Raw genomic sequence first — 26,180 nt, 5'->3', positions numbered from 1 at the left:
ACAATAAACAGTCCCTCATTATAAAAGTGTTGCACAACTATCCCCTATATTGAGTCACTAACTTTTCCCATAGCAGGGTTGTCAGTCTCTGGACCAAGATTGAGATTTACTTGTTCAGAGAACTTCCTGTCAATTCCAGATTTTTTTTTTCTTCCACCTTCCACCTTTTTCATTATGGGTTTTTTTTTTAACCCCCTTGGGTGTGGTAGATTTTCCAAGAGATGGCAGAAGGATTTTAGCACAAAGTTGGTGGTTGATCTTCTACTTAGAATATTTTACCTCCTGACAGTGAACCTGACAAAATGAAAAGTTTAGGGCTATGTAGCATGCCTCTGAATTTTCCAGTATGAAAACAATTAAACCATGTGGGTCTAAGGCAAATATGCCATGGCTTCCAGTTTTCTTTCCTAGCCCCATTTCCACTAACATTTTTTACTTACTCTCTCAACTAATGCATGGGCTTCTATGAACTTAAAAAATATTTTGATAACTATCTTTGAATATAATTGGTTTTATTTGTAACCCTATATATTTTATCCATTAAGATCATTCTGAAGAGTCATCTACAGGCTTTACTAGATTGCCAAAGGGTTCCATAACACAGGCCCCCCACCCCACTCAGAAAAGGTTAAGAACACCCACTCTAATGTTTATAGTTCTACTTCCTTAGGTGGTTTGTTTGTTTGGGATGGGGATGCTATTTCCTTCCATGTAAATGGGAGATAAAGATAAGAGGGGTGAACAGATATGGCAATGTTAGCCTCTTTTTTGGCTGTTCACATCTTTCACCTACACAAAACCAGGAAGCATTTTAGGTCACATATTATGCTCTTCCTCTTCCCGTAGGAAATGCTAAAGAGACAGAATGATGCCACTAAAACTGTTCAATAACAGTCTGAACTAATAAAAGGCCAGGAATCTTTGGCATTTGAGTCAAAACTAGCAGAAGTCACCAGTTCTCAATCCTGCCATACATCCTTAAGATTTACCATCTACTATATATCATCCTAGCAAGAGTATTTTCCTTATAATCTTACCTAGTTGATTACTGTATATTCTATTTTAGTATTTTAGTAAATATATACATATATATATGTATATATATATATTTAGAATTGCTGCCTTTTTTTAAACCCTTAATTTCTGTCTTAGAATAATCAATTCTAAATATTGGTTCCAAGGCAGAAAAGCAGCAAGTGCTAGGCAATTGGGGTTAAATGACTCGCCCATGATCACACAGTTAGAAAGTATATGAGGCCAGTTTTTAATCCAGGACTTCCTATCTCCAAGTCTAGTTTTCTATCCATTGAGCCACCTTCACATGCCCCCTTTTAACACTGTCATAAGGGCTTCCAACTCCTCTCTGCATAGACAGTTATAGTCACTGACCAACCAAATCGATACCTTTGTAGATTTGGTCTTTCTCCTCCTAGCAGGAATGCAGGTAAAAATAGTAGAACATGAAACTGTCCCAAACGTTTAAACATAAAAGGAATAGAAGGATCTCATCCTTCTCCAATCTACTATACCCATGATTCAATGAGTAATGAAGAGTAGAGGATTTTTATTTAAAAAACAAAACAAACAAAATGGCTTTGGAATCAAAATGATTTTTCTTTTTAAATAAATTGATCGACTGATAAAAAACAACATGCTCATGACATCATTCTCACAAAATTTTAACCATAGAAGCCAAAATACAAGCTGTCTCCTTGTGTTTGACCAAAAGTTTCTATTCATCCACCAAAAGCAAGAGTGGAAACAAGTAGAGCATGACATGGTACAACACAGCACAGCAGAAGCACCAAACCTTTTCCAAGAGTAGGCTGCAGAAATGGCTTGGAACCTCTTTGCCAGAGTACATGCAATTCAATAAATACCTAGTTGTTGCTTTTTAAGACCTTTATAAAGACAGATTAAATAATAAAGAAATTTATAGTAGTAGAAACATATTATTTCATTTGATTAGTTGGAACAAGATGGGTAAAGAATCCAAGATTAGAATGATGTTCTCTCTCATGGGTCAGTGAGTCCAACAGAAAGCTGAAGTCAAATGCTCCTACCACCTGGTGACCGAGTTATGTGAGCATTAACTTTAGGTGCCTAAATTTAAAACCAACATATGTCTTGGGTAGTGAAACTGGCTCATTAGAAGAGCAAAACCAAATAAATCTTTAAGAAAAGCAGCTCACTAAAAAATATACCTGGATACATTCATGCCCAAAAAAAAGTCTTGGATGCCATTGTCCAGGCTGAGTTGACTTCATTAGTGAGATAATTTGATTCCACTGATGTCTTTTAGCCATTTGGCAGCATTCATTTCCATCTTAACTGTAGTCCATAATATTTTCCCTTTTCTCCCTCCCCCCCAAAAAAATAACATGTCCTTCAGTTCTTTCAAAAGGCTATGATTCTATCAAGGCGAGTGACGCATATCACAACCTCTTGTCATAAACCATGTTATAAATGGTGGTGGCTTAAAATATTCATCACTTTTTACACAATCTCTTGCAGAAATTAACAGACAAAAGAGCGTGTGTGCGTGCGCACGCGCACACACACACACACACACACACACACACACACACACACACACATCCCTTCCCCATGTCTGCCTGCTCCAAAATATAACTGGCTACTTTATTCAACGTCTTTTACAGCATTTTGTTACCTTCCCAACAAATTATTTTCAAATTAAATTGCACTCATAATGACACCAATGTTGCTCTGGTATAGTTATACGGTTTCTGCTTTATTATGGTTTTATATCTGGATATAAAACCTCTGAAGCCTTTTTCAATAGCATCATGCTTTCCTCTGTGGTACATTTACTTGTTCTCCTAATGTACCCTGAACCAATCTCCTACTGTGCTTCCTGTTCCATTCTCTTTTACAAATGGCACAAGCCTTACCAGCAAGAGCAACCTCACCGCATTCTAACAATTAAGACACTGTCTTTGTGAAAAGTTTTAAAGTATAAGTAATCAAACAGTAGAAGTTTAATCCTGTGGGCTCATCTCTCAGGTAATCAAACAGATATGATTTCTAATTCAGGCGTCTCTCTTAATAACTTCCTACCCTCTTGGTTAAAAAAACAAACAAACAATTTAAGACAAACATGGCTAAAAAAGTGCATCCCCATCCCAGACTAATTTCTCCTCTTAGGGATGCCATTGTTTAGGACTGGTTTGACATACAACAGGACATACATTAAGGCACAACTGGGTGGTACAAATACAAATGAATACTTCAGGACTGTCTTTCCCTCCCCACCCTACCCCCCACACAAATAGTAAAATATGTACCGTTTTCCAGATAAAACAACAAAAAAGAAATACATAATTTTCTTATGAAATGTCTATACAAAATTTTAAAATTTACACCATCTGAGCTGCCAAAAAATGTTTAAAAAAGTATCTTTTTTTTTTTTTCACATAAAACTATATCTTTCATCAGTAGGTCCAAGTATACCTGGGTCTAAAATATCCCAGCACTGTGGGGGAGAGGGTCAAAATCCCTCCTTCCCCCAACGTAGGACAACAATGACAAGTGAAGTTGTACAGTAGTGTATTCTACTCATTAAAAGTGACCAAAAATCCATTAAAAATATATTATCTGGAGATTACTGGTGCCACGACTGGTTAGTATAAGGCACTTCCTTCGAGACAGCAGCACCCTCCACTAGGCGGTACAAGGAGATGATGGGTCAGGATCTGGTTAAGACAAAGGGCTGGATGAGAGATTCCTTGGAAGACAGGACCATTTCGACAGCAGGGGAAGACACAGGAGGTAAAAACTTGGAGGCTTTACACAGAAGTGGTCACTCTGTCAAAGGTATTATTGACCTCATTTTTGTTCGAATCCAGTCCTTTTGCAGCATTCATGTCATTCCGTAAATTCTCCACTGTCTTTTTCATACTCTTTAACTCTCCTGGGTGTGGAGTGGCTCGCCTTAGAAGTGTTCTCTGAAAAAAACAAACAGCAGTATGAGCGTTTTTTTGTCTTTACTTCATTTTCTTAAGAAAAAAAAAAAGGAGGGCACAGGCTTTGGGGCCTTTTGCATTTAAGTATTGTCAAAGAAATTCAAAAGAATGACAAAATGATGAAAACTGAACACTGTGAAATTATAATGGCCAACTCTGGCCTTAAAAAAGAGGACTGAAAAGTATCTCCCAGTCTTCTTTGCAGAGGAAAAGGAGGTCTACAAACATGGAACACTGCATAAAATACTCTATTTTTTCCCATGTGCTGGTTAATTTTGCTAAGCTTTTTTCTCCCTCATTTTTAATTCTTTGTTAAAATAGGTAGCTCACTAGGAGGGGGAATGGGAAGGTAGACAGAGAGAAATCTAGTTGCTGGAAAAACAAAAGACATCCATTACTTTTTTTTTAAACACCAAATATAACCTTCTTGGAGAATAGTATTTAAGCATAAACTGAAATGCAGCCCCACTGTACCCAAGCCTGAATGATTTTCCCTTATTATCAACAGTTTTCCTGATGATTAATGGAAGCTCAACAGTAGGAATGTGGACTAGTCAGTTAAGAAAGGTTTACTATGAGGAAAAAAGAGATGTTAAAAAGTAACTAATGTGAAGGGGAGAAAAAAAGCAGTAGGGTAGAATATCAGATACAGTGGGTGCTAAAATATATGAGCTGAACAATTTTTAAAAGTGGAAAAAGAAATTTTCTCAATAAAATCATTGCCTGAGATAGAGGGATGGGAGAAGAGTGGGAAAAGAATTCTTAAGGGGAGAAATTACTTCTAAATTAAAATTATGGTACTTTATGGGGTCTGGCCTCTCATCTTTAGGCTTTTGGCAGGGGAAGAAAATTCATTTTTGTATATTGTCAATTGTAATTTCTTTTTCAGAATCAATGTAAGCTTGTGTACTGGATTACTTAAGAGTAAGAAAATGTCTACACTTATGAAACTGGAAGATGAGAATAATAGCCAGATAGATGGGAGCTAGACCTATAATTTCATTGATGTAAGGATAATCTTCCTAACCATCCCAGTCAGCACTTTCTTTATAATTTTCAGAGAGCTCCCTGGAGCATACAGAAGCTAAGTGATTTGGCCACTTATTCAACCAATATGCATCAGAGGTGGTATTTGAACCCTGGTACCTCTTGGTCTTGAGGCTAGCTCCCTATTCACTTGGCCACAATGCCTTCAAACAATCAGAGGATATTAAAGTAATTCTGAAGGGGACTTTTGGAAAAAGAGATGCCATTAATAAAACAATTACTTTAAACCTAGACAATAATAAAATAAAGAGAAGCTATTAATGGATTATTTTCTTTTGGCTGGTATCTCACTTAACTGTCCATAACTTACATCTTACATCTTTTTTTTTTTTTTTTTTTTGCTGAATTTATGGTCTTCATTTTGTAATAAAGAACATGAGCACCACCAAAAAGAACTAAAGAACCATCACTCTCCCTCTGTGGGACTCTAAATGCTCAAAGACAAATAGGTAGAGAGAATAAAAAGTCTCTTGTTAGGAAGACCACTCACTAGCTATGTGACTTTAGGCAAGTCACTTAACCACTGTCTACCTCAGTTTTCTCAACTGTAAAATGGGGATAATAACAGCACCTACCCTGCAGGGTTGAGAAGATCAAATGAGAAAATATCTATAAAGTACTTAGCATAGCGCTTGACACATAGAAGATGCCACATTTTATTATAGTACTTATTCCCTCCTTTTTTTCTTCTCACCTGCCTCAGAACATTGTTCCTTCAAAGCCAACCCATGCTAATGACTCTCAAACAGTGATTTCATTCAGATAGCATAAATATAGGTAACTGGAGCTTTTCAATACTGAAATTTCTACTGAAAAGTTTGTGTAAAATTTAAATTAATATACAATAACTCCAAGTATTGTATTTTATAAGATTTATTAGAAATCACTTGAAGTAGAAGAAATAAAAGAACAAAAGTATAAAGCCTAATGCAAAACCATGTGGGTAAAATTCTCCTGCCTGGCTCTCCCGCAACCTCCACAAACTGTGTTCATGGGAAAAGAGAGCGAGAGGGAGGAGCTACACAAAACTTATATCTTCCCTACGTGAGTACACAATGTAGATACGCAACTGGGATGCTGGGAAAGAGAGTCCCTGGAGAGAGAATTCTAATTACACATTTGTAAGGTGCCAATTCTGCCATAATTATGAATACGCCACACTATGGCCAAGGTAAATTGGTTGCAGAATAGAAAGAAAGACACTTGGTATAACAGGAAGCAAGATTAATGGAATGAGACTGAACTCATCCTATGCTACAGGGAGAACATTAAAGAAGGTTCATAATTTGTTGGGAATTGGAGGGGAAATCCAAACCAAATAGGTTCTAAGAAAAAGAAGGCTGAAATAAACAAAAAATAAAAATGAAAAATAAATCCTTAACCTGAAATTCTTTTTTTAATAGAATACTTAGCCTTATTTACCACTTTGCAAAGCAGCATCTCTGTGTTGAGAATGGAAAGATTAAATAAGAATGGAAAAATGACAGATTGTTGCTGTTCCCTAAAAATGATTGCCAAGCCCCAGAGATGAGAGACATTGTTTTAAAATAAAGGAAATGGGTTATTAGCCATTTAGCTTCCAGCTTTGAACTTCCTTATGTACCAAGAGATACTGTTCATTTGAAGAACGTACCATTTCGTTATCCTCTTCATCCCTTTCATCTTCCAAAAATCGGATTGCACTGACTCTGTTGACGGCCCGTTCGTTCCATGTTTCATCTGACATTTCATTGACTAAGCTTTCCAGTGCCCCGCAGCGGGGCAAGTTCTCTGTAGGGATGGCAAAAGAACAGATTAAACCAAAAGCTTGTCAACTCAGGTGGCCACTGCCTTCTGTGAAAGGGAATTTTTATTCCCTTTGTCTATTTTAAGTTAATCAATCAAGAACTTAAAGTATCACTATTTAACATTTAATAAGTCATTAACAAAGAAAGTTCACATCCCCAAAGACCACAGACACTGTCCCCCACCCCTAGACAGTTCTAGGCAAATTGGGACGCTATGATTGGTTCCTGTGAAGTGGGAGAGACAGGAAGTGACATGGAGAAAATACTAATAAAAAGCCAGCCCAAGGACTCCTGAGATTGCATTTTTAGGAGGAATTCAGTTGAAGAGAAGGCTTTTTCTGTGATTCATTCTGCGAGGCTCTTTTCCAAGATACAATAGTGAGTCAGGCTGAAGAAGGTTTCTGTGCTGCATAGGTTGGGTGTAGTGAATAGAGCTGAAGGAAGAGGCTTATGCTGGTGAGACCCTTATTGAAGAGCCTACTGGACTTCCATGTGGAAATTGGAACTTTGTTGGGGAGTGAGTTGAATTTCTTCAGATAGGAGTTATAGGGTGGTAGGCTAGGAAATATTTTCTACTTCCCTCATACATTTCCTTCCTTTTACTATATTTATATTAAATTAAATTATTAAGAATTACTAACAACATTTTGACTTAAGAAGTTAATTTTATATATGGCAACCACAATTCTTTTCTTTCAACATTATTATTTTTGTCAAACCAAAATTTTAACTATTACATTTGGCAACCAAATTTTTAATTATTACACTTCCAACATTCATTATGTTCTTCATTGGGCTCAACTCAAAAAGCCAACCAGCATAAAGGAAAACAGGTTTCAAATCATTAATTGAACTAGTATATAACTCCTGAAAAGGAGGGCAAAGCCCCTTTTTGGCTATTTAGTTACCATTAGAAAATAAGATCAATTTAGCAGGTATGAACTGCCTCCTCACACTTAAAAAAATTCTATCATATTTATAATTTTATAAAAAGCTTTTTTCACAATATTACTGGGACTTTGATGCTACAAGGATCTCCAATTATCTTCATTTTACATATAAGGAATTTTGTTGCTATATTGCTTTTTCAGTCATGTCTGACTCTTTGTGATTCCTTTTGAGATTTTCTTGGCAAAGATCTAGAGTAGTCTGCCATTTTCTTTTCAAGCTGATTTTTTTTAAGATGACAGAGGCAAAGTAGATTCTATGCAAAAAAGTTAAAAAGATGGTTATGGGAGGTTCCAATTCCCTTTTTAAGTATTTATTGCATCTTATGCCTCTTCAGAACTCAATATTCACATATTTTTCCTATTCAAAATCTGCTCTCTCATATTAATTTGTTACCATGTAACTTCCTAAGGAAAATCACATTTCTTTTTCTTTAAAAATTTAAAAAAATTAAATTAAAACATTTTAAAAACTATAAATATAATATACATATAAATATATATTACATGAATTACATATAAAATTTATATATATATGTACATTTTAAACTCTATCCTTCTGTTTTATAATCAATACCATGGATTTGTTGCAAGGCAGAAGAATGGCAAAGGTTAGGCCACAGTGGTTGAGTGACTTGCCCAGGGTCACACAGTTAGATTTGAAAGCTGGACCTCACATCTTTAAGCCTGGCTCTCAATCCACTGAGTCACCTAGCTGCCTCCTCATCACATTTCTTTTAAACCTCAAACCTAATTCTGGAATGAAAGGCTTTGGACTCTGAAGAACTTCATGCATTACCAAGCGGATAAGGGATGCGTGTCAGGGAAGGAGGGGCTCGTCCCAAAAGAACACCTGAAATTATATACCTCACTGGACCTGGATGTTGGAAGAGTGCTACAAGATGAAGCAGGATGTTTGGTCAGTCCTGTGTCAAGGTGGAAATAATGCTTAAATTATATTTACCTTGGCAACTGGGTTCAGAAGGCAGTTGAGGAAGCAAAACACAAGTTAGGATTTTTTCTCCTGTTTCATGGTCTGTGTCAGTCTGGAACGTAAGCAGAGGCTGGGACTGGTTGTCAGACAGCCACAAAGCCTTTAACTTCAAGTTAGTCAGGGATAAAGGCAGATGCAATAATCTGGTTGAAAGGAAATATTTGTCATGACCTTCATTTTAACAAATTATTTTAAGCAACTCCTAATAGTTAAACCAAACATAAACAACCAGAGGGTCACTTGCAGTCAGCTTCCCAAGAGCAAGAAGAAGAGACCTTCAAGTCAAGCTTCATTTATAAGCAGCGGAACATAGACAAGAGCATTGGCCCAATTATTTAGGGTTAGTGTCTCCCTAGGTGGTTATCTATGGAAGCTTTTGCTCAGCTTCCCACCCACCTCAGAGCTATTTCAGGGCTCAGCAGCAATTCAAGACAAGGCAAAAGAAAGAAAAGATTTAGCCAGTTTCAAGACAGATATGTCTTGTTATAGAAGTTGCTAAGGGGAAGCTAGGGGAAGAAGACAATTAAATGGGGGGAATGGGCAAATGAGAAAAGGGAAAGAGGAAGGGATGAGTGAAAAGAGAGGAAGGAAATGAAGGTAAAGGACAGGTGGGAAGGAAAGGAAGAGAAAGAAAAGATGGGAAAGGAATGGGAAAAGAAAAAAGGGAGGAAATGGGATAAGGAAGGAGGTAAGAAGGAAAGTTAAGAGAAAGGAGGGGGAGCAGAAGAGAAAAGGGAGAGTCGGGAAGGGAAGGAATAGGAAAAAGAGAAGGAAAGGGAAGATTGGAAAAAGGGAAGACAGGAAAATACTTCCTTTCTCAACTGTACTTGTCCACTGTCTGTCCCCCATGCCTGAAAAATTCTCCCTCCTAGATTCTTTCAAGACTCAGCTCCAATCCCCCTCTGAGGGCTCCCTAACCCTTTCTATCTTTCTTCCCTCCCTCTGCAATTGCCTCCCCTCAGAGATGATGTCTAATTAAAATGTATATATCTTATAAAGACATAGTTGTTTGCAAATTGTCTCCTCCATTAAAATGGGTGCAAATTGACGACAAGGACTGTACCTTGCTCTGTATTCTTAACAGTTAGCACAGCTCTTTTGATGTAGCAAACACTTAATAAATGCTTACTGATGAGGATGATGGGAAGAAAAAGGAAGAGAAAGGAGGCAGAAAGGGAAAGAAAATAGGAAAAGAAGGGATGGGGTTGAAGGAAAGTCCTAAGCTATTTAGGGGAGTGTATATTGAGAGAAGAAAAATCCTAATGAAAGTATAAGCTTCAGCAGTTTTGCCATAGTGGCTTCAAGAAGTTTCTGGTCTTAAGTTTTCTTCTCACTGCCCTTCCCTAATAGCACCAAGCAAAAAAGTGAAATGTGATGAAAGGTGATGTATCCAGGCCCCCCCCTTATTAACATATGTGGTTCATAAGTACTTATTAAAATAAGTATCTGAATATATACTAAGAGAAAGTTCCCATTAACTACTTGGCTTCACAGTTTCAATTGTCTTCATTTTAGAATAACCTCTGATAAGTTCCTATATCCCATATTTTAGGAGGCAGTTGACTATACATAGCCAGAACATACACACTTCAAAAATTTAGAGCTGTTAGTGTCTTTAAAGATTTCTTCGATACAAGGGAGGATCCTACTCTATCTACTATCCCTCTATTGTCATTAAGAGTGCAGCTTTGAATCATGAGCCCTCAGAGTAAAGAAACCAGAGTTCTCTATTCACCTAGAATTCTTTAAAATTATTCTGAATAAAGGAAAACATGAAAAATTTAAGAAGTCACTTTGAAGAATAAAGGGGAAAAAGCAGAAATTTAAAAAAAATGTTATTACTTCAAATTAAATGCCTGTTTTAATAGTGATAGTTTCCAAAGGAGAAACTGGACTAGTGATATTTGGATAAGGAGAAAAGCTAGAGATAGTGATAAGTATATTTTAGAAGAAAAAATTATAATGTCCATAAGAATTTCTATAACATTTTTTGGAAAAACTTTCCAAGGTATTATTTGCATATATAAGTTCATTGATATAAGTCATTTTAATCAATCCAGTAAAGTCATTTATTTAAATATCTTCTTTTTTTAAAGTACAAACACTTAAAAGTACTTAAAAAACTTTCCTTGTTTTGTTCAGTGAGAAGGAACAGTTATTTTTGGTGCCAATTACTATTTTGTACGATTGTGCTTTGTTACAGGCTTTAGCTGTACACTAAACAGAAGATCTATTATATCCTATCACTTTCCAAACTGCTGAAAATGACAAGGTCTTAGGAAAAAGAAAACTTCCATCTCTTCAACCATTTAAATTATAAAAAATTAAATACCTCCTTTCATATTACAGAGATAAAAATTAAACAGTTTAATGGAATTGTGATCTTAATGATAGGGATGCTGACTCTAAAAGATAACAGAAGACAACACACCCATATCTTCTCATCTTATGCAACTCTTGCCCATGCCTTTCCAAAGATCATCCATCTAGTTGACATGCTGGAGGTCTTTCTCTAGGAATTCAGATATTCTGTGGGTATCATGCAGCATTTTAGCTATTTGCCCCTTGCAACTGGCCATTTCCTTGATAATCTCTTTTATCTATATCACTTCTTTCATGAATTACTGGTAATAAACTGCAGTCTTACATCCACCATGTGTCTATTTTTTGGGGAACAACTGCAATTTTTGACTCTTTGGAGACTGCAGTGTTCAATCATTTGTGGTAATATAGCATCACTAGAATACTAGTGCTTAAGTAAGGTAATCTTGTCTGTTGGAAAAGTTTGGGATTACTGATAGCATTATGCAGTTTCCTAAATGCAATTCAGCCAGCTCTCATCTTCATGGTCCATCTGCAATGTTTATCCAAAATGGATATAGGGATAAAGTCAATAGGTCATCTAGATACATGCCATAGCCTAGACAATAGGCATTCTTCATTCATTTGGTATTTCCTTATGGAATGTTAGATTGGACTCTTTTGAATGGTCTTGAATTTCATTGTTGTTCAGTTGAGTTCAGGTCTTTGTGACTTCCTCTGGGGTTTTTTTGGCAAAGACAGAATGGTTTTGCCATTTCCTTCTCCAGTGGATTAAGGCAAACAAAGATTAAGTGACTTGGCCAGGGTCACACAGCTAATAGGTGTCTGAGGTCAGATTTGAATTCAAGTCTTTCTGACTCTAGGTCCAGTGCTCCTTCCACTGTACCAAACAGCTGCCTCCAAGGCAAACAGAGGTTAAGTGACTTGCCCAGGATAACACAGCTAGAAAGTGTCTCAGATAGGTCTTCCTGACTTCAGGGTCAGTGCTCTCTCCACAGAGCCATCTAGGTGCTGAATTTCTTAGGGAGATATTATAGCACTATAGGCTTGATAGAATCAGATCATAATTCTCAGAAGTAATGATGTCAAAGTTATATCAAACTTTCACTGGCTAAACTAATAAAACTCTCTAGTGAAGGCTGAATTAGTAAAAAGCAATTGGGAAATATAACATAAATATAATAATATAAATATCACATAGATAATATTAATTAGTTGTTTCCTAAATCAATATGTGTTATGCAGAGATCTCTTTTATTTTAATTTGACTACATTGATCTAAGAGGAATGAATCTCTTATCTACTCAAAGTCCACGTAGGGCTTTCTCCTCAAAAGAGCCAAACATCTTTAATGGATATATATTTTGGAATAAAATGGAATAAACATTTATTAAATATTTAAAATGTGCCAGGCACTGTGTTAAACACTTTTCAAATGTTATCTAATTTTATTTCTGCTTCATCCCTTGTTGTCCCACTGATAATCAGAGAGTCGATAAACAAGGAAACTTCAAGATCTCAGTATGTGCTCTGAGATGCACTTTGCTGGAAAAACTTGAGGGCTGTGACTTTATTCTCCCAAATAAGTGGTGAGATTTTTTTTAATCAACAATTTAAAAAAAGAAATCTTATATTCTTTGTAACTTTTCAGACAACTGTCTTAAGATGTGATAAACTACAGATAGTACTTTGTGAAATCTTGGGTTGCCAGTCACCTTTCTTTCATTGGTTCCAGCAGTTTTCAGCATCTTTTGGCCTTTCTTGATGCAGTTAACTTCATTAGGAAATGGAGTTAGCTCAAAATGATGTCATTCCTTTTTTCTACTTTCCATTTTTTTGAGTTGTTTGTTTGCTTGAATAAATGAGGTTGAACTGTTCTAACTGTACTACAGAATCACCTTTCAAATTTCCATTTTTTTTTTACTGGTATGGTTCAGATGCTTTACCTTTGTTCTAATGAGCTATGATATGAAGAAAGCTGACTCAGAAATGACTCCTCCATCAATCGCCTCTCATTTCCTGTCTGTCAAAATAATAGATTTCTTTTTTTTTTTTTTGAAAAAGTTCTTTTTTATGTGATTTCAACTCTCTTCTGGAAGAAAATATTCATCATATGTGGGAAGTGTTTTATAGGCTATCAGCATTTGGCCTCTTTTCCCCTGTAATTCTGAACCATAATATTCCAACATGGTGTCATTGATTCCTGCTGCTTGATAACATCAGTACGCAAATAATGACTTGGTTTGAGGAATGTTATTATTATATATTTTTTAATTGTAGACAGAGTCTCCTTCTTTTGTCCAGACTAGAAGTGCAGAGGTCTCGCATGGGCCTGATCCCCATAATGACTGACGTTGAAGCTTTGACCTGCTTTGTTTCTGATCTAGAGTTATTTGCTCTTCCTTAGGCATCCTGATAGTGTCACCCTTCCCTTTTTCTGGGGCTTCATCATATTGCTGTTAGATTTAGCATGTCACTCAATTGCCTTAATGTCCTGCAGCTCAGAACTCCAGAGCTCAAGCGATCCACCAACCTTCACCAATCTGGTAACAGGTTTTACCATCACGTCTGGCAATGCTTGGTCTGAGGTTATATTCTGAGTAGTCCTTTGGCTTATGTACATTATAACTTCAAGGACAAATGACCAAAGAGTCAATGAAACAATGCTCTAAGGAGTTATAAGGGGCAATTAGGTGGCACAGTGGATAGAGCCCGGAGTCAGGAGAACCTAAGTTCAAATCTGGCCTCAGATATTTCCTAACTACATGACCATGGGCAAGTTACTTAACCCCGTTTGCCTACCCCCTGACCTTTTGTCTTTGAGTTGTTTCTTTCTTTTAAATTTAATTAATTTATTTTTAAAGTATTTTTCCATGGTTCCATGATGCATGTTCTTTCCCTCCCCTCTTCCAGAGCTGACAAGCAATTCCACTGGGTTATACATGTATTATCACTTTGAGTTGTTCCTAAAACAGCAAGTAAGGGTTTAAAATAAAAAGGATAATAGATCTAGAATTGGAAGGGACCTCAAAGACCATATATTCCCATCTCATTTTACAAATAAGGAAACTGAGGCCCAGGGGGATTAAGCAGTTTGCTTAATATCACAAAAGTAGTAAGTATCAGAGTTGAGACTTGAATCCAAATCTTAAAAACCAAAATTCTCACCATTGTATCAAGCTCTCACCCTTTAAGCACACAAGTGAAATCTTCCCTTACATGCCTTATTTGCTTCTCCAAAAAGAAGCTGTGAGTCACCTTCTGATTTAGTCACAGTTTCTCTATGGTTTCATTTATAATGAAAATGTCATTATTGTTATGGTTTAATTTATCCAGTAATATGTGAATTAGTTGATCACTGAACACTTAAAGAGTACTAATAATTGATAGATCCAAAAAGCATTTACAAAGTACCTTCTGTATGCCAGGAGCTGTGTTAAGTGCTAAGGATAAAATGACAAAATTGAAACAGTCCTTGCCCTCAGGAAGTTTACATTTTAATGAGGAAGAGTTAAATTAATGCTGACATACACAATCTAAAAGCTGCATTATTCTTTCTACCTTATATTCCCATTTCTGACACTAACATTAACCTACTAGTAATAAGATTCTCTGTACCTATCTAGGCTGGTCTTCAAAAAACAGATACACTCTGTTGTCAGGACCATTTGAGCTTGGCAACAAGCTCATGTTTTCTTGATATAGACCCCAGGAAAAACCTAACATCATTCCCATGCCACAATGAGGCACCGGAGGAGGAATTTTGTAGGAAAAATATATAATTGAATATATATATATATATATATATTTACATATATATGTGTAACATATATTATATAATAATACAAATATATAATAAAAATATATAATTGAAAAGAGAAAACTATTTCAAACAAGCCCATAACTTTCCAGATTAGCTAAGAAACTCTGCCTTTCTGCCTCCATACTCCCAAACAAAAGGCTTAAGAAGAAGACTGGAAAAAAGTTGCTAACTAGTCTTCAGACTGAAAGCCAAGTCCACCAAGAATATGGCAACAGCCTCCCTAGAGAGGTAGCTCTTATAATAATTGGCTAACTCCAGGCTGACACTAATGACTAGGATGAATCACCCGCCAGTCCTCCTGCAAAGAATCAGAGTGCCAGCTTGAGCCCAGTGAGAAGAGGGCCAAGTAAACAATACACACAAGCTTATTTGCTAGTATTTNGAGGAAGGAAGGAAGGAAAGAAGGAACAAAGGAAGGAAGGAAGGAAGGAAATAAGGAATGAAGGAAGGACAGAAGGGAGGGAGGAAGGAAGGGAGGGAGAGAAAAAGAGAAAAAGAGAAAGAAAGAAACAAACAAACAAACAAAGATACAAAGAAACTAAGAAACAAAGAAACAAAGCAAGAGAAAGGAAAAGAAAGGAAGATCCAGCTAGGTGGATATAGTGCTGGCTTTGGATGTAGGAAGACCTAAGTTCAAATTTTACCTCAAACACTTACTAGCTATGTGAGCCAGGGAGTCATTTAACTTCTATCTACATCAGTTTCCTTATCTGTAAAAAGCAGATGATGATAATAATAGCATCCACCCTTCTGGATCAAGTGAGATAACTAGGCTATGTAAAACAAATGGCAAATGGGGTTTGCAAATCTGCAAACAGAGTTGTTGTGGTGATCAAATCAGATAACCACATATGTAAACCACTCTACAAATCTTAAATACTAGCTCTAGAGTTAAGAGGGATGCTCTCCACCTGCTGGATACAGCTAACAAATCTGTGCTTAAATCCCTGCCTTCTACTTTATGCTCTGGAATTCTGATTTTATTGGCAAAGGGAACTCTCAGATGACTCTTCTTCAATTGGGTTCATAGGACCATGGATCTGAACCTGGTGGGACCTTAGAATCCATCTAGTTCAATATCTTTGTTTTATGGCAAAGTAGAAAAAGCACCAGATTTGGGAGTCAGAGGATCTAGGTTTAAATTTTGCCTCTGTCAATCTAGACAACCTTGAACAAATCACTTAAGTTCTCTAGCCCTTATCTGTTTAAAAAATGAGGGCACTGGACTAGATATACTTTAAAGTCCCTCTCAGTTTGGAATCTATGATCCTATGAATTCAGGTCCAGGGTTAAAAGGTGGGATTTGAACCTGGCCTCTCAAAAGGTCAAGTGACTCAGCCAAGATCACAGAACCAGTGAGTGTCAGGGGTCTTTCCGACTACAGCCACTATGCCTTTCACAATTTTGTTTTGTTCTTGTTGTTCATTACTTACTGAGGGGAAAAAAGTGGCCCATTTATTGGCATCCTGACTCAATGCCTCTATTATTCTCTTCCAAATCTGAAACTCTTGGGAGGGAAGCTCTTGGAATCTATGTCACTGGCACTGTCCTCATTGCAATTTCATATTTTTATATGCTTGAGAGAGAACACAGAAATTGCTGGGTGTGCTTCCTAAGACCTCCCATGGTGAAGTATTTCTACAAGCTCATGCATTTTATTAGTTTCTATAGGAGCACATAAAATAAGCTGTAATTAAAATTTTTAATTGCCTCAGATTGTGTTGCTAATGCACAGGCAGTGTGAATACAATTGGCTAGGCAGATAGATAGATAGATATATAACTAAAAATTTTTAACTGGTCTTTCCTGTACCAGTCTAGGCATCATAAAAATGTAAACTTTAAGTTCTTGTGAAAACAGAGTTCTATTCATATGCAAACCATTTCTGATAGTGGAAAGGGCTTTCTTTCTGAAAAGAGGTTTGCATAGTCCAGTCTAGGGCCTTGCACACGAAGAAAGCTGGGGCCCAAACTGTTTTGTTTGGACTATGCAGAGTATGAGGACAGGAAGCTGTTGCTGCCCATTCCAGAAGGGCCCCATCCGATCCTTTGTCCAAGAGTTCAGTATTCCTCAGGAAGGAAGCCAAGTAGTTCTTAGATAATCAAAGACCATTAATGGTGTTCAAGAATTTATTAAATGGAAGGTAAGCTGGTATTTTTTGGGGTGTGTGGGGAGGGGAGAAGCATTTACTTTGTAGCCTCTGAACTTAAATTGGTTCCATTAATTCACCTTTGGGTCCTGGTTTAGTTTGTCTTATTTTGTTTAGTTTTTCTGTCTCAAATCCATTAAGGAAAGTGAATCATGTTCAAATACCATCCCTAGAATGACTCTCTTCAGGCCTTAAATCGGCTGGTCTATTCATTAGCCTTGTCAGAAACGCCCTAGCAACACTACGACAAAGTTGAAAATCAGTCCCGCTTGTTGGTGGTCACTGATTTAAATCATTTACAAGCTCCCAAGCCTGACCGGCACAATTTTCCTACTCCCGCCTAATCTCCGAGCACATTTTATTCCTTCTGGCCTTGGCACAGACCTTGTGATGTTACTCCTAATTGCTTAGTACTCCTTCTGAACTCTATGGTTCTAAAGCAACAGTAGCATTAACCATTTACCCATGATTTAGCTTTAAAATGCTCCCTTAAACTCAGCCAATAAAACCGTATTAAGCTCCTAACCCGTGCCAGGCACTTTGTTAAGAGTTGGGATACCAAGAAAGATAAACACGGTTCCTGTCCTCAAAAAGATCCTCTTCTTCACTGATTGGGTAGAGTCTGGGATGAATGTTTAGAATCATAAAAAGTCCAGGTGAGCCTGGCCATCCTAAGCTACTCTCAACTCGCCAAAGCCCTGGAAGGTGGGAGGTTTGGTGCTGCCAATGGTTGAAGATGGGATGTAAGAGATGGTGGAACGGAGAGAAAAATTTAACCCCCTCATTTTATAGAACAAGAAATGAATCCTCAAAAAGATGAAGTGTTTTATTCAACAACCTGTGGCAAGTTAGTGGCAAAACTAGTACTAGATTAATCAATAAAATAAAATTTAAAAAACAAAAAAACTAGTACTAGGTTTCCTGACTTTAGGTCGCTGTTCTTTTCATCATAGCATGCGGTCTCCTTCCCAGGCAGTGTTTTTAAATGGGGGTATTTTACACTTTAATGGGTCCTATTCTGGTCTTGTGAAGAGGATGAATTTTTATACCTTTCTCCACTCAGAGCCCATCTCTCCAATCTCGCAATGGGGATTGTCTTTGTATTCCAGGTTAAGGAACAAACTAGAACTGTGATATCAATTATATTAGAGGAATTCTAAGATAAAAACATTTCCTCTACAAATGGCAGACAGACACATTCTCTCCAAGCTGTAGTCTTAGAGAGTTGACTAAAGCCCTCAGAGGTTCTGTGAGTTGCCCAGGATCACATATATAGGTGCACAGTAGGAGTTTGTTCACTGATGGATGGATATAAAGACCTCACTAAGGGCTCTCCATAATCTGTCCAGGGCTGTCCTGTCCTATTTTCTATAAAAGGAGAAAGGAATTAATAGTGAAGTAAAAAAAAAAAAAGAAGAATATATAGAATGAGATGAACAATTACAATTTTTAAAACTTTTACTTTAAACTTTTAAACCCTTACTTTATGACTTAGTAACAACTCTAAGGCTGAAGGGGTAAAGTGAGGCATACAAGGTTAAGTGACTTGCTCAGGGTCACATAGCTAGGTAGCATCTGAGGCTAGGTCGTCCCGACTCCAGGTGCTCACTGGGCCACCTCCCTGTCCCAATGTTCTTTTTAAACCAGCTCCGTGATTTCATTGGTGTAGGGAATGCCCAGAAAATTCCTTCTATCAATGCGAACCTGTACTTGCTTTGAACGTTTTAAAAGAGTCAGCTGGGTACCACTGCAAGGTAAACTTACAGGGCCACTTGGTGTAAGAGAAGAATGGACCCAAAGCCTTCGTGCATCTGAAGCAGGGACTCGGCACCGGGACTGGCACAGAGCACACAGCAAGTACTCAATAAATGCTCACGGAGTGATTGCAACCTCTACACTCTACCATATAACTTTTCACTTAGCCTCTTACCTGAAAATAAGTATATAGGCTCTGTGTGTGTACCCACATCACACACACACATATTGCACCCACATGTGTGTAATGTGGGCATGCACACAGCTGTGCCTATTTATTATTGTATATGTGTGTATAATATGGCTGCACAAATATGTGTATACATGAACATAAACATGCACACATGTACAATAATGTAGGCATAAAATGCACATGTGAATATATGTATAATCATTGCACATATGTGTATAAAATGTGTGCACAAAACACATGTATAATGTATGTGTATATAATGCCTTTAAATGTGTGTACATAAAATGTATGCATATATAAAATACATGGGTATAAAATATCAGTATATAAAATGTATACATGTGTAGATGTGTGTAGAAAATATGTGTGTGCACAAAACACATGTATAATGTATGTGTGTATAAATGTTTACATGTATAGATGTATGTATAAAATGTATAATTGTGTGTAGGTATGTGTATAAAATATAAGTGTATAAATGTGTATAATAGATATCCGTGTATATATGTATAAAATATATTCATGCATGTGTATAATATACATTTGTATATAATATATGTGTATAAAGTGTGTCTATAATAAATAGTTATATATTACATATAGTATTGTTATATACTATATATTACATATAGCATGTGTTATATACAAAATATATACATGCACATACACACGCATAAATCTTCCAAACCAACCAAGAAATGGCTTACCTATTTCCAGCAACATCGAGGACATGAAGTTCTGTTGCTTGTGAAACTTCTGCGGGAAGCCGAGTTAATCTGTTGTCACGCACAGAGAATACGGTGAGACTGCAACACCCACCAATCTAGAGTTAAAAAGGAAAGACAGTTTTTGCCCTTCTGCGCTCGAAAATCTATTACACAAGGGGTGGGATGCACAGACAGAATGTATAATAGGGCAGGACATGAGGACTGTGTCACAATAACCATCGTCAGCCTTAATTATCCACTCAGCTTAAGGTTTAAATTGAATCATCAAAGCTTTCTAATTCCCATATTTTCACAAATGCCTTTTCAACACACTAACAATAAGTGCCTCTTGATTCAATAACCTCTAAATAGCAAGGTTAAATAATTTCATTAGGAAATTAAGATGTTATTTTTCCAATTCTAACTTCTTGTCTAATAAAATTGTGAACTTAACTTTGCTTTCAAAGAACCACCCAAAGACCCAGGACGTGCAGTGATTTGCTAAGTTATTAACTGCTAAAGACTTTCGGATATAGGACAGAGAATTACTTTTTCAAAAAACAGACCCCTCATTACAGGAAATTCTACAGGAATTACTTGGTTACAGGAATGTCTTGGTTAATGCAAGGATATATAGTAATATAATAAAAATCAATGGGAAAATGTTCAAATAAGCATTAGTAGAACTGTCAGAATGTAGAAATGTCCACTAGAGGAGGATCATCACAACAGTTTTCTGTTCATTTTCTCCATTTCTTAGCATATGAACACTTACTTTCCTTGTGCAGGAGACTCAACAACACAAAAGTAAATTTGGTAAACAGTTATAGCTAAAATATACAAATAAACATAAGTGTATTCAACAAATCCAATCACCATTTTAAAATATAAGTAATTAAAGGTCACTGGAATCTATATAATCTCCTTTTAAAAAAACAGTTAAGGGATTCAGTTAGGAAAAGTCATTTGTATTTCATATAGAGTTAGGGAAACTGATGGAAAAATTTTAATCCTAAATTCAACATCTTACAGAACCTCAGGAAAAAAAAAATCCTACCACATTTTTCCTGTGGTCTATATCCTGACTAGAAGCAATTACTAGAATAAGTTCATAAAGGAAACTATTGATGCCTCTCTGAGGCATGGAAGAATCCACCAAAGGACTCTGTAAGTGAGAGGAAACAAAGGAAGTTTGTATTCTCTGATTTCTAAAAAAGCTTTTCTAAACTTTTCTACTAGAAACCCCTGTTTTCAAAAAAATAAAAAAGAAGAAAAGAAAAAGAAGAAAGAAGAGATATCAACTTTCTATCACAATATAAGTCCCTTTAGCCACTAGATATTTTTATTTACATTACACAAGATCTGAGTTCTTACATGTTTTTTAATTTTCCTTTCTAAGGGATAAACAGGATAATAGGATTAAAAGAGCAAACTTCAATTATTTCACCACCACATCAGAATTAGCAAATGTATATGTTAAGCTTTTTTCAATGATGTCAAGCCATTATCAATGGAAATGTGGATGAATATTGCCTCTGAAAGTTAGAAGTCCTGGATTCAAATCTCACCTTAGATAATTGTCCCTCAGTTTCCCCATTGGTAAAATGAGGGGTTGGAAGAGATGATGATCTGAGGTCTTTTCTTGCTCTAACAGAAGGGAATAAACATTTAAAAAAACGACAACCCTTACCTTCAGTCTTAGAATGGATACCAAGTATCTGTTCCAAGTCAGAAAAGTGGTAAGGGCTAGGCGACTGGGGTTAAGTGACTTCTCCAGGGTCATGTAGCTAGGAAGCAAACTGAGGCCAGATTTGAACCCAGGACCTCTTATTTCTGGGCTTGGCTTTCTATCCACTGAGCCACTCATCTGCCCCAGAAATAAGCATTTTTTTTTAAACCCTTACCTTCCGTCTTGGAGTCAGTACTGTGTATTGGCTCCAGGGCAGAAGAGTGGTAAGGGTAGGCAATGGGGGTCAAGTGACTTGCCCAGGGTCACACAGCTGGGAAGTGGCTGAGGCCAGATTTGAACCTAGGACCTCCCGTCTCTAGGCTTGGCTCTCAATCCACTGAGCTACCCAGCTGCCCCCCAAAATAAGCATTTTTAAAGTATCTACTTTACACTTTTACAATTAAAGAACCCAAGAAAACAGAAATTAAGCAATTTGCCCAGGGTCACACAGCTAAGTGTCTGTGGCTGGATTTGAACTTGGGTCTTCTTGGCTCTATCTAACTACTCTAGAATTATCATCCCCTCCAATGGTAACCAGATATATTCGTGTGAAAATTCTGAAATTTTGATATTTTTTTCACATATTATTTTTCTCTATCAATTTCACCTAGATTTCATGTATCAATTTCCTGTTAACTCAGTTTTGTTCCTTCATTTACCAACCCTGCAACATCAGACTAAAAATAAGCCAAAAAACTTCCCATATCTATTGAGGTAAATTCTTACTAAAATTTGAGGTGTCTTCTACATATATGTGTTTATATGTCGACTATATATAGACTAGCTAAATTTATCATCTTTATTTAGTGATTAAAACTAAACTAAAAATTAACACATTTTTAAAAGTTAGAAATTATGGTGTTTTTATTAGAGAGACAATATCATTTAGTGGAAAGAATACTGGATTCAGAGTCAGACAATCTGGTTTTGATTCCAGCTCTTCTACCCACTATCTGTATAACTTTGGACAGGTTATTTTCTTTCTCTCTCTGGAGTTTTCTAATATTAAATTCTTTGAAACGTAAGAAGCAACTTAATCATAAAAACAAATAGGAATCAGGAAAGAGCAAATGGATTAATATAATAATTTTTAAAATAATATTAAACAGAAAATTAAAGGCCCAGAGGCCTAATGAGACCATTTGGTGAATAAATTAATTTTAAAAGGAAAACTAGTACAATTTAGTCTGTAAAATCCTTCAGACAATTCTTGAGATATTTTTGGAAGTTTCTGAAGATGGATAAACCACTATATGCCTACCCAGGTGTTATATGGAAATGAATTCAGATCTTCTGTTTAATGCATTTTGTTTTTTATCATCACCATCATCACCCCAATCAAGCTGGCACAGTAATGAGCCAGCAAAACTGATGAAATCTTGACCACTAATAGCATCTCTCTTTGCTTATCTCTGCTGTAGGCAACAGACCTTCAAACCCAACCCAGTAGTCTGGTTCTGAAGCAGGTCAAAAGAAAATAGATCAGACCAAACTTCCTGGTAGAGTGTCATCCATACTTGTCCATCACAGGCCCTTAAACTTGGGCTTTGGAGTATGTTGGGCTAAAGGGCCGTTGGCTCCTAAAGCCATCTTTTTGAGTTCACCCTGCTTGTGGCATTGGTTAATCTTGTCTTCACAGAAATCTGGTATTCAGAATATCTTCATATATACTGCCTAATTCTCACTTATCTAGATCTTGAAAGATTTTCCGTTTCAAGAGGTCTAAAAGACAAACAATCCCTCTGGATAAATTACTGGGATAACAGGGACATGGAAGTTTTCTGTTCTAAATTTGTATATAATTTCTCTTGCTCATTTGTCTTTGGTTCTCCATTCCCAAATTCTGCCCTTTATCTGGTCAGTACCCAAATTAAAATCCAGCTCTAGTTCTCGGAACTTTGCCTACTTTTAGGCTGCCCTCAAAGATCTCATTTTGCTTCATTCTATTCCTTGTCCATCCTTTCACCAAGTCCCTTACCTGGACCAGACTATAACCAGGAGGTTTTAGCCCTTTTATCTCTGGAACATTTACCCTGAGGCCAATCCAACCAGAGCCTCATTTAGTTTACTAATTAAGGCAGGCCCCAGACATGCTTCACTCCTACCCTCAAACCAGTTTTTCACCCTTTTGGTAAGGAAGGAAGATTTGGGGAGGTAAGGTAAGTTTGGGAAGGTTAGAGGTGGCCCTTAGCTAAGTTTTTGTTTTAAACACTTACCTTCAGGCTTAGAAATAATATTATTAGTTCCAAGGCAGAAGAGTGATAGGGGCTAGGCAAATGGGGTTAAAAAGACTTGTCCTGGGGGTCACACATTTAGGGAGTATGTAAGGTCAAATTTGAACCCAGGATCTGGCTTTTTATCCACTGAGCCACCTGGTTGCCCCCTCAGCCAAGTCTTAATTGAGAAAAAAGGTTATGGCAAGCAGAAATGAGAAAGAAATATATCCTAAGCATAGAAGATACTCAATGAACAGCTTATTTGGAACAGAATATGTCAAGGGGGCATAATTAAACTTTTGTTATTTCTTGCATCATTGTTAACTTTTCTTGTGTCTCTATCTTTCCCTCACAACTAGAAGGTAGGTTCTTTGAAGGCAAATAAGATAAGGCTGTTTTAAAAAAAAATTCTCATAGTTCCTTGTACACAACAGGTGCTAAATAAATATTTATAGAGAGAAGCCTCTACCTATTATGAAGTCAGTTTTTTCAATTACCTAACTGGAAATTTCTGTTTCCTGGAATGATTCACTGGATGTGTTTGTTATTTGGCTTTTTTTTTTATTGTGATAATGTGGGCTCCATGTTTTGCAAAGCTCTGGTTATGGTATTTTTTTTTTTTGAAAAAAAGAGTGTGTATTATCCACCAAAGCATCTTTTTAATATGATGTGTTTATGTTCTCGACTTCCTTAATGTTTTTTTCCATTTCCTTTCCCACCCTAAACTCACACCCATTAGACATTGTCCAGGGGCGGATGGCATTTGTGTCAAGAGAGCCTGGTCTGCCCTGTGTACTGTCAAAGCAGCCCATGTGACCTTTTGATCTCTTAATTGTTACCCCGTTTCTGTACCCCACCGCTGCTTTTATAAGCTCCTGCCAGCAAAAAAGCACATGTTATTGTGAAGTATCCTGGGGACATACCTTAGTCATCCAACTCTCAGTAGCTCTGTCTGCTTTGCAAATGTTTACACAAAAAATTAAAAAGTTAAAAAAAATTAAAGACCGGGGCAGCTGGGTAGCTCAGTGGATTGAGAGCCAGACCTAGAGACAGGAAGTCCTAGGTTCAAATCCGGCCTCAGCCACTTCCCAGCTGTGTGACCCTGGGCAAGTCACTTGACCCCCATTGCCTACCCTTACCAATCTTCCACCTATAAGTCAATACACAGAAATTAAGGGTTTAAAATAATAATAATAAAAAAAATTAAAGACCTCTTTGTTTTTCAAAGGTGAAAAGCTTTACAAAGCAATTCACTTCATGGAAGCAAAAACTTACCTATAGGTTTATTAAAAATGAGTAAACAGACTAATCTCCCACTAAACTTGTGAGAGGGGAAAAAAATCCCAGTCTTCTTAGATATTTGACTCATTAATTTACCTGGTCAGATGAAATCCATTACTAGCCTTCCCTTTACTTCTCTATTCCACTCCACCCCTTTAAAAAAATCCACAAACAACATTAGAGCCCTGACAGGACGAAAAGGAATTATGTTTCGATAATAACAAAAAATGGTGCTTTCACACATTTTTATATCAACTCTGTATTATCTGCTATTTTTCATATAGAAACTTTGGAGTTTGAGTGTTCTTTAGTTGTTTTTACTTGTGTCCAACTATTAGTGACTCCATTTGGGTTTTGGGTTTTGGGTTGTTTTTTTTTTTTGCAAAGATACTAGAATGGTTTGCCATTTTCCTCTCCAGCTCATTTTACAGATGAAGAAACTTGAGGCAAGCAGGGTTAAGTGACTTGCCTAGGGTCACAAAGTTTGTTAGTATTTCAGTGGAATTTGAACTAATAAAGCAGATTCCAAGCCCAGTGCTCCCTCCACTGTACCACCTGGCTGAATAGGTTGAATGGCTGAAAGGAAGGTCAAGTTCCATTTGTTTTGACTTTTTAACTGCATTTTTTAAAAACCCTTACCTTCTGTCTTGGAACCAATACTGTGTATTGGTTCCAAGGCAGAAGAGTGGTAAGGATAGGCAATGGGGGTCAAGTGACTTGCCCAGGGTCACACAGCTGGGAAGTGTCTAAGTCCAGATTTGAACCCAGGACTTTGGTCTCTAGGCCTGGCTTTCAATCCACTGAGCCACTTAGCTGCCCCCTACTGCATTTCTGTTTAGGTCAGAAAGTCAATTTGAATTGCATAGTTTGCAAAAAAAAAAAACAAACCAATAAAGACACTTTGACAATGGAAAAGGAGCAGACTCTGAAGCTTGAACACTTGGGTTTGAATTCTGCCCCTGACCAGTATTAGCTATGTGACTCTGGGCAAATGGTTTAAACTCTCACTGTGCCCAAACAACTCTTTAGGATGGTAAATAGCAAAAGAGATGCTGAAATTTATTGGTTAGGAAAATGTGGAAGGAATTACAGAGCCCGATTCATTAGCCAATGCCCCATACCCAAATGGAATAAATTCATTAAGTAAAATCTGTGCCCTCCACCCCAAATCTAATGAGGATTGAAACAAGATCTTAGAAACTAGAATATTTTTAGATGCTTTTCTATCAATATCCTAATACTGTTCA

General features: G+C 36.9%; 1 protein-coding gene across 1 annotated transcript in view; it reads right to left on the bottom strand.

Annotated features, from left to right (window-relative positions):
* Window positions 1–2,609: 2,609 nt before the first annotated feature.
* The window catches only part of LRRC1 (leucine rich repeat containing 1), a 219,930-nt gene continuing 196,359 nt past the window's right edge, over window positions 2,610–26,180 (bottom strand). Inside the window, exons 11-14 of the mRNA XM_044675349.1 lie at window positions 19,708–19,823; window positions 8,729–8,901; window positions 6,664–6,800; window positions 2,610–3,965 (exon numbers count right to left, since the gene is read on the bottom strand). Coding sequence (XP_044531284.1) covers window positions 3,807–3,965; window positions 6,664–6,800; window positions 8,729–8,901; window positions 19,708–19,823 — 585 coding nt within the window. The 3' untranslated portion in view covers window positions 2,610–3,806. The remainder of the gene's footprint in view (window positions 3,966–6,663; window positions 6,801–8,728; window positions 8,902–19,707; window positions 19,824–26,180) is intronic.

This window comes from Gracilinanus agilis, chromosome 4, assembly GCF_016433145.1.
Source record: "Gracilinanus agilis isolate LMUSP501 chromosome 4, AgileGrace, whole genome shotgun sequence".
NCBI classification, from domain to species: Eukaryota; Metazoa; Chordata; class Mammalia; order Didelphimorphia; family Didelphidae; genus Gracilinanus; species Gracilinanus agilis.
The sequence above is the reverse complement of the archived record's forward strand: the minus strand, read 5'-3'. Positions and strand labels throughout refer to the sequence as shown.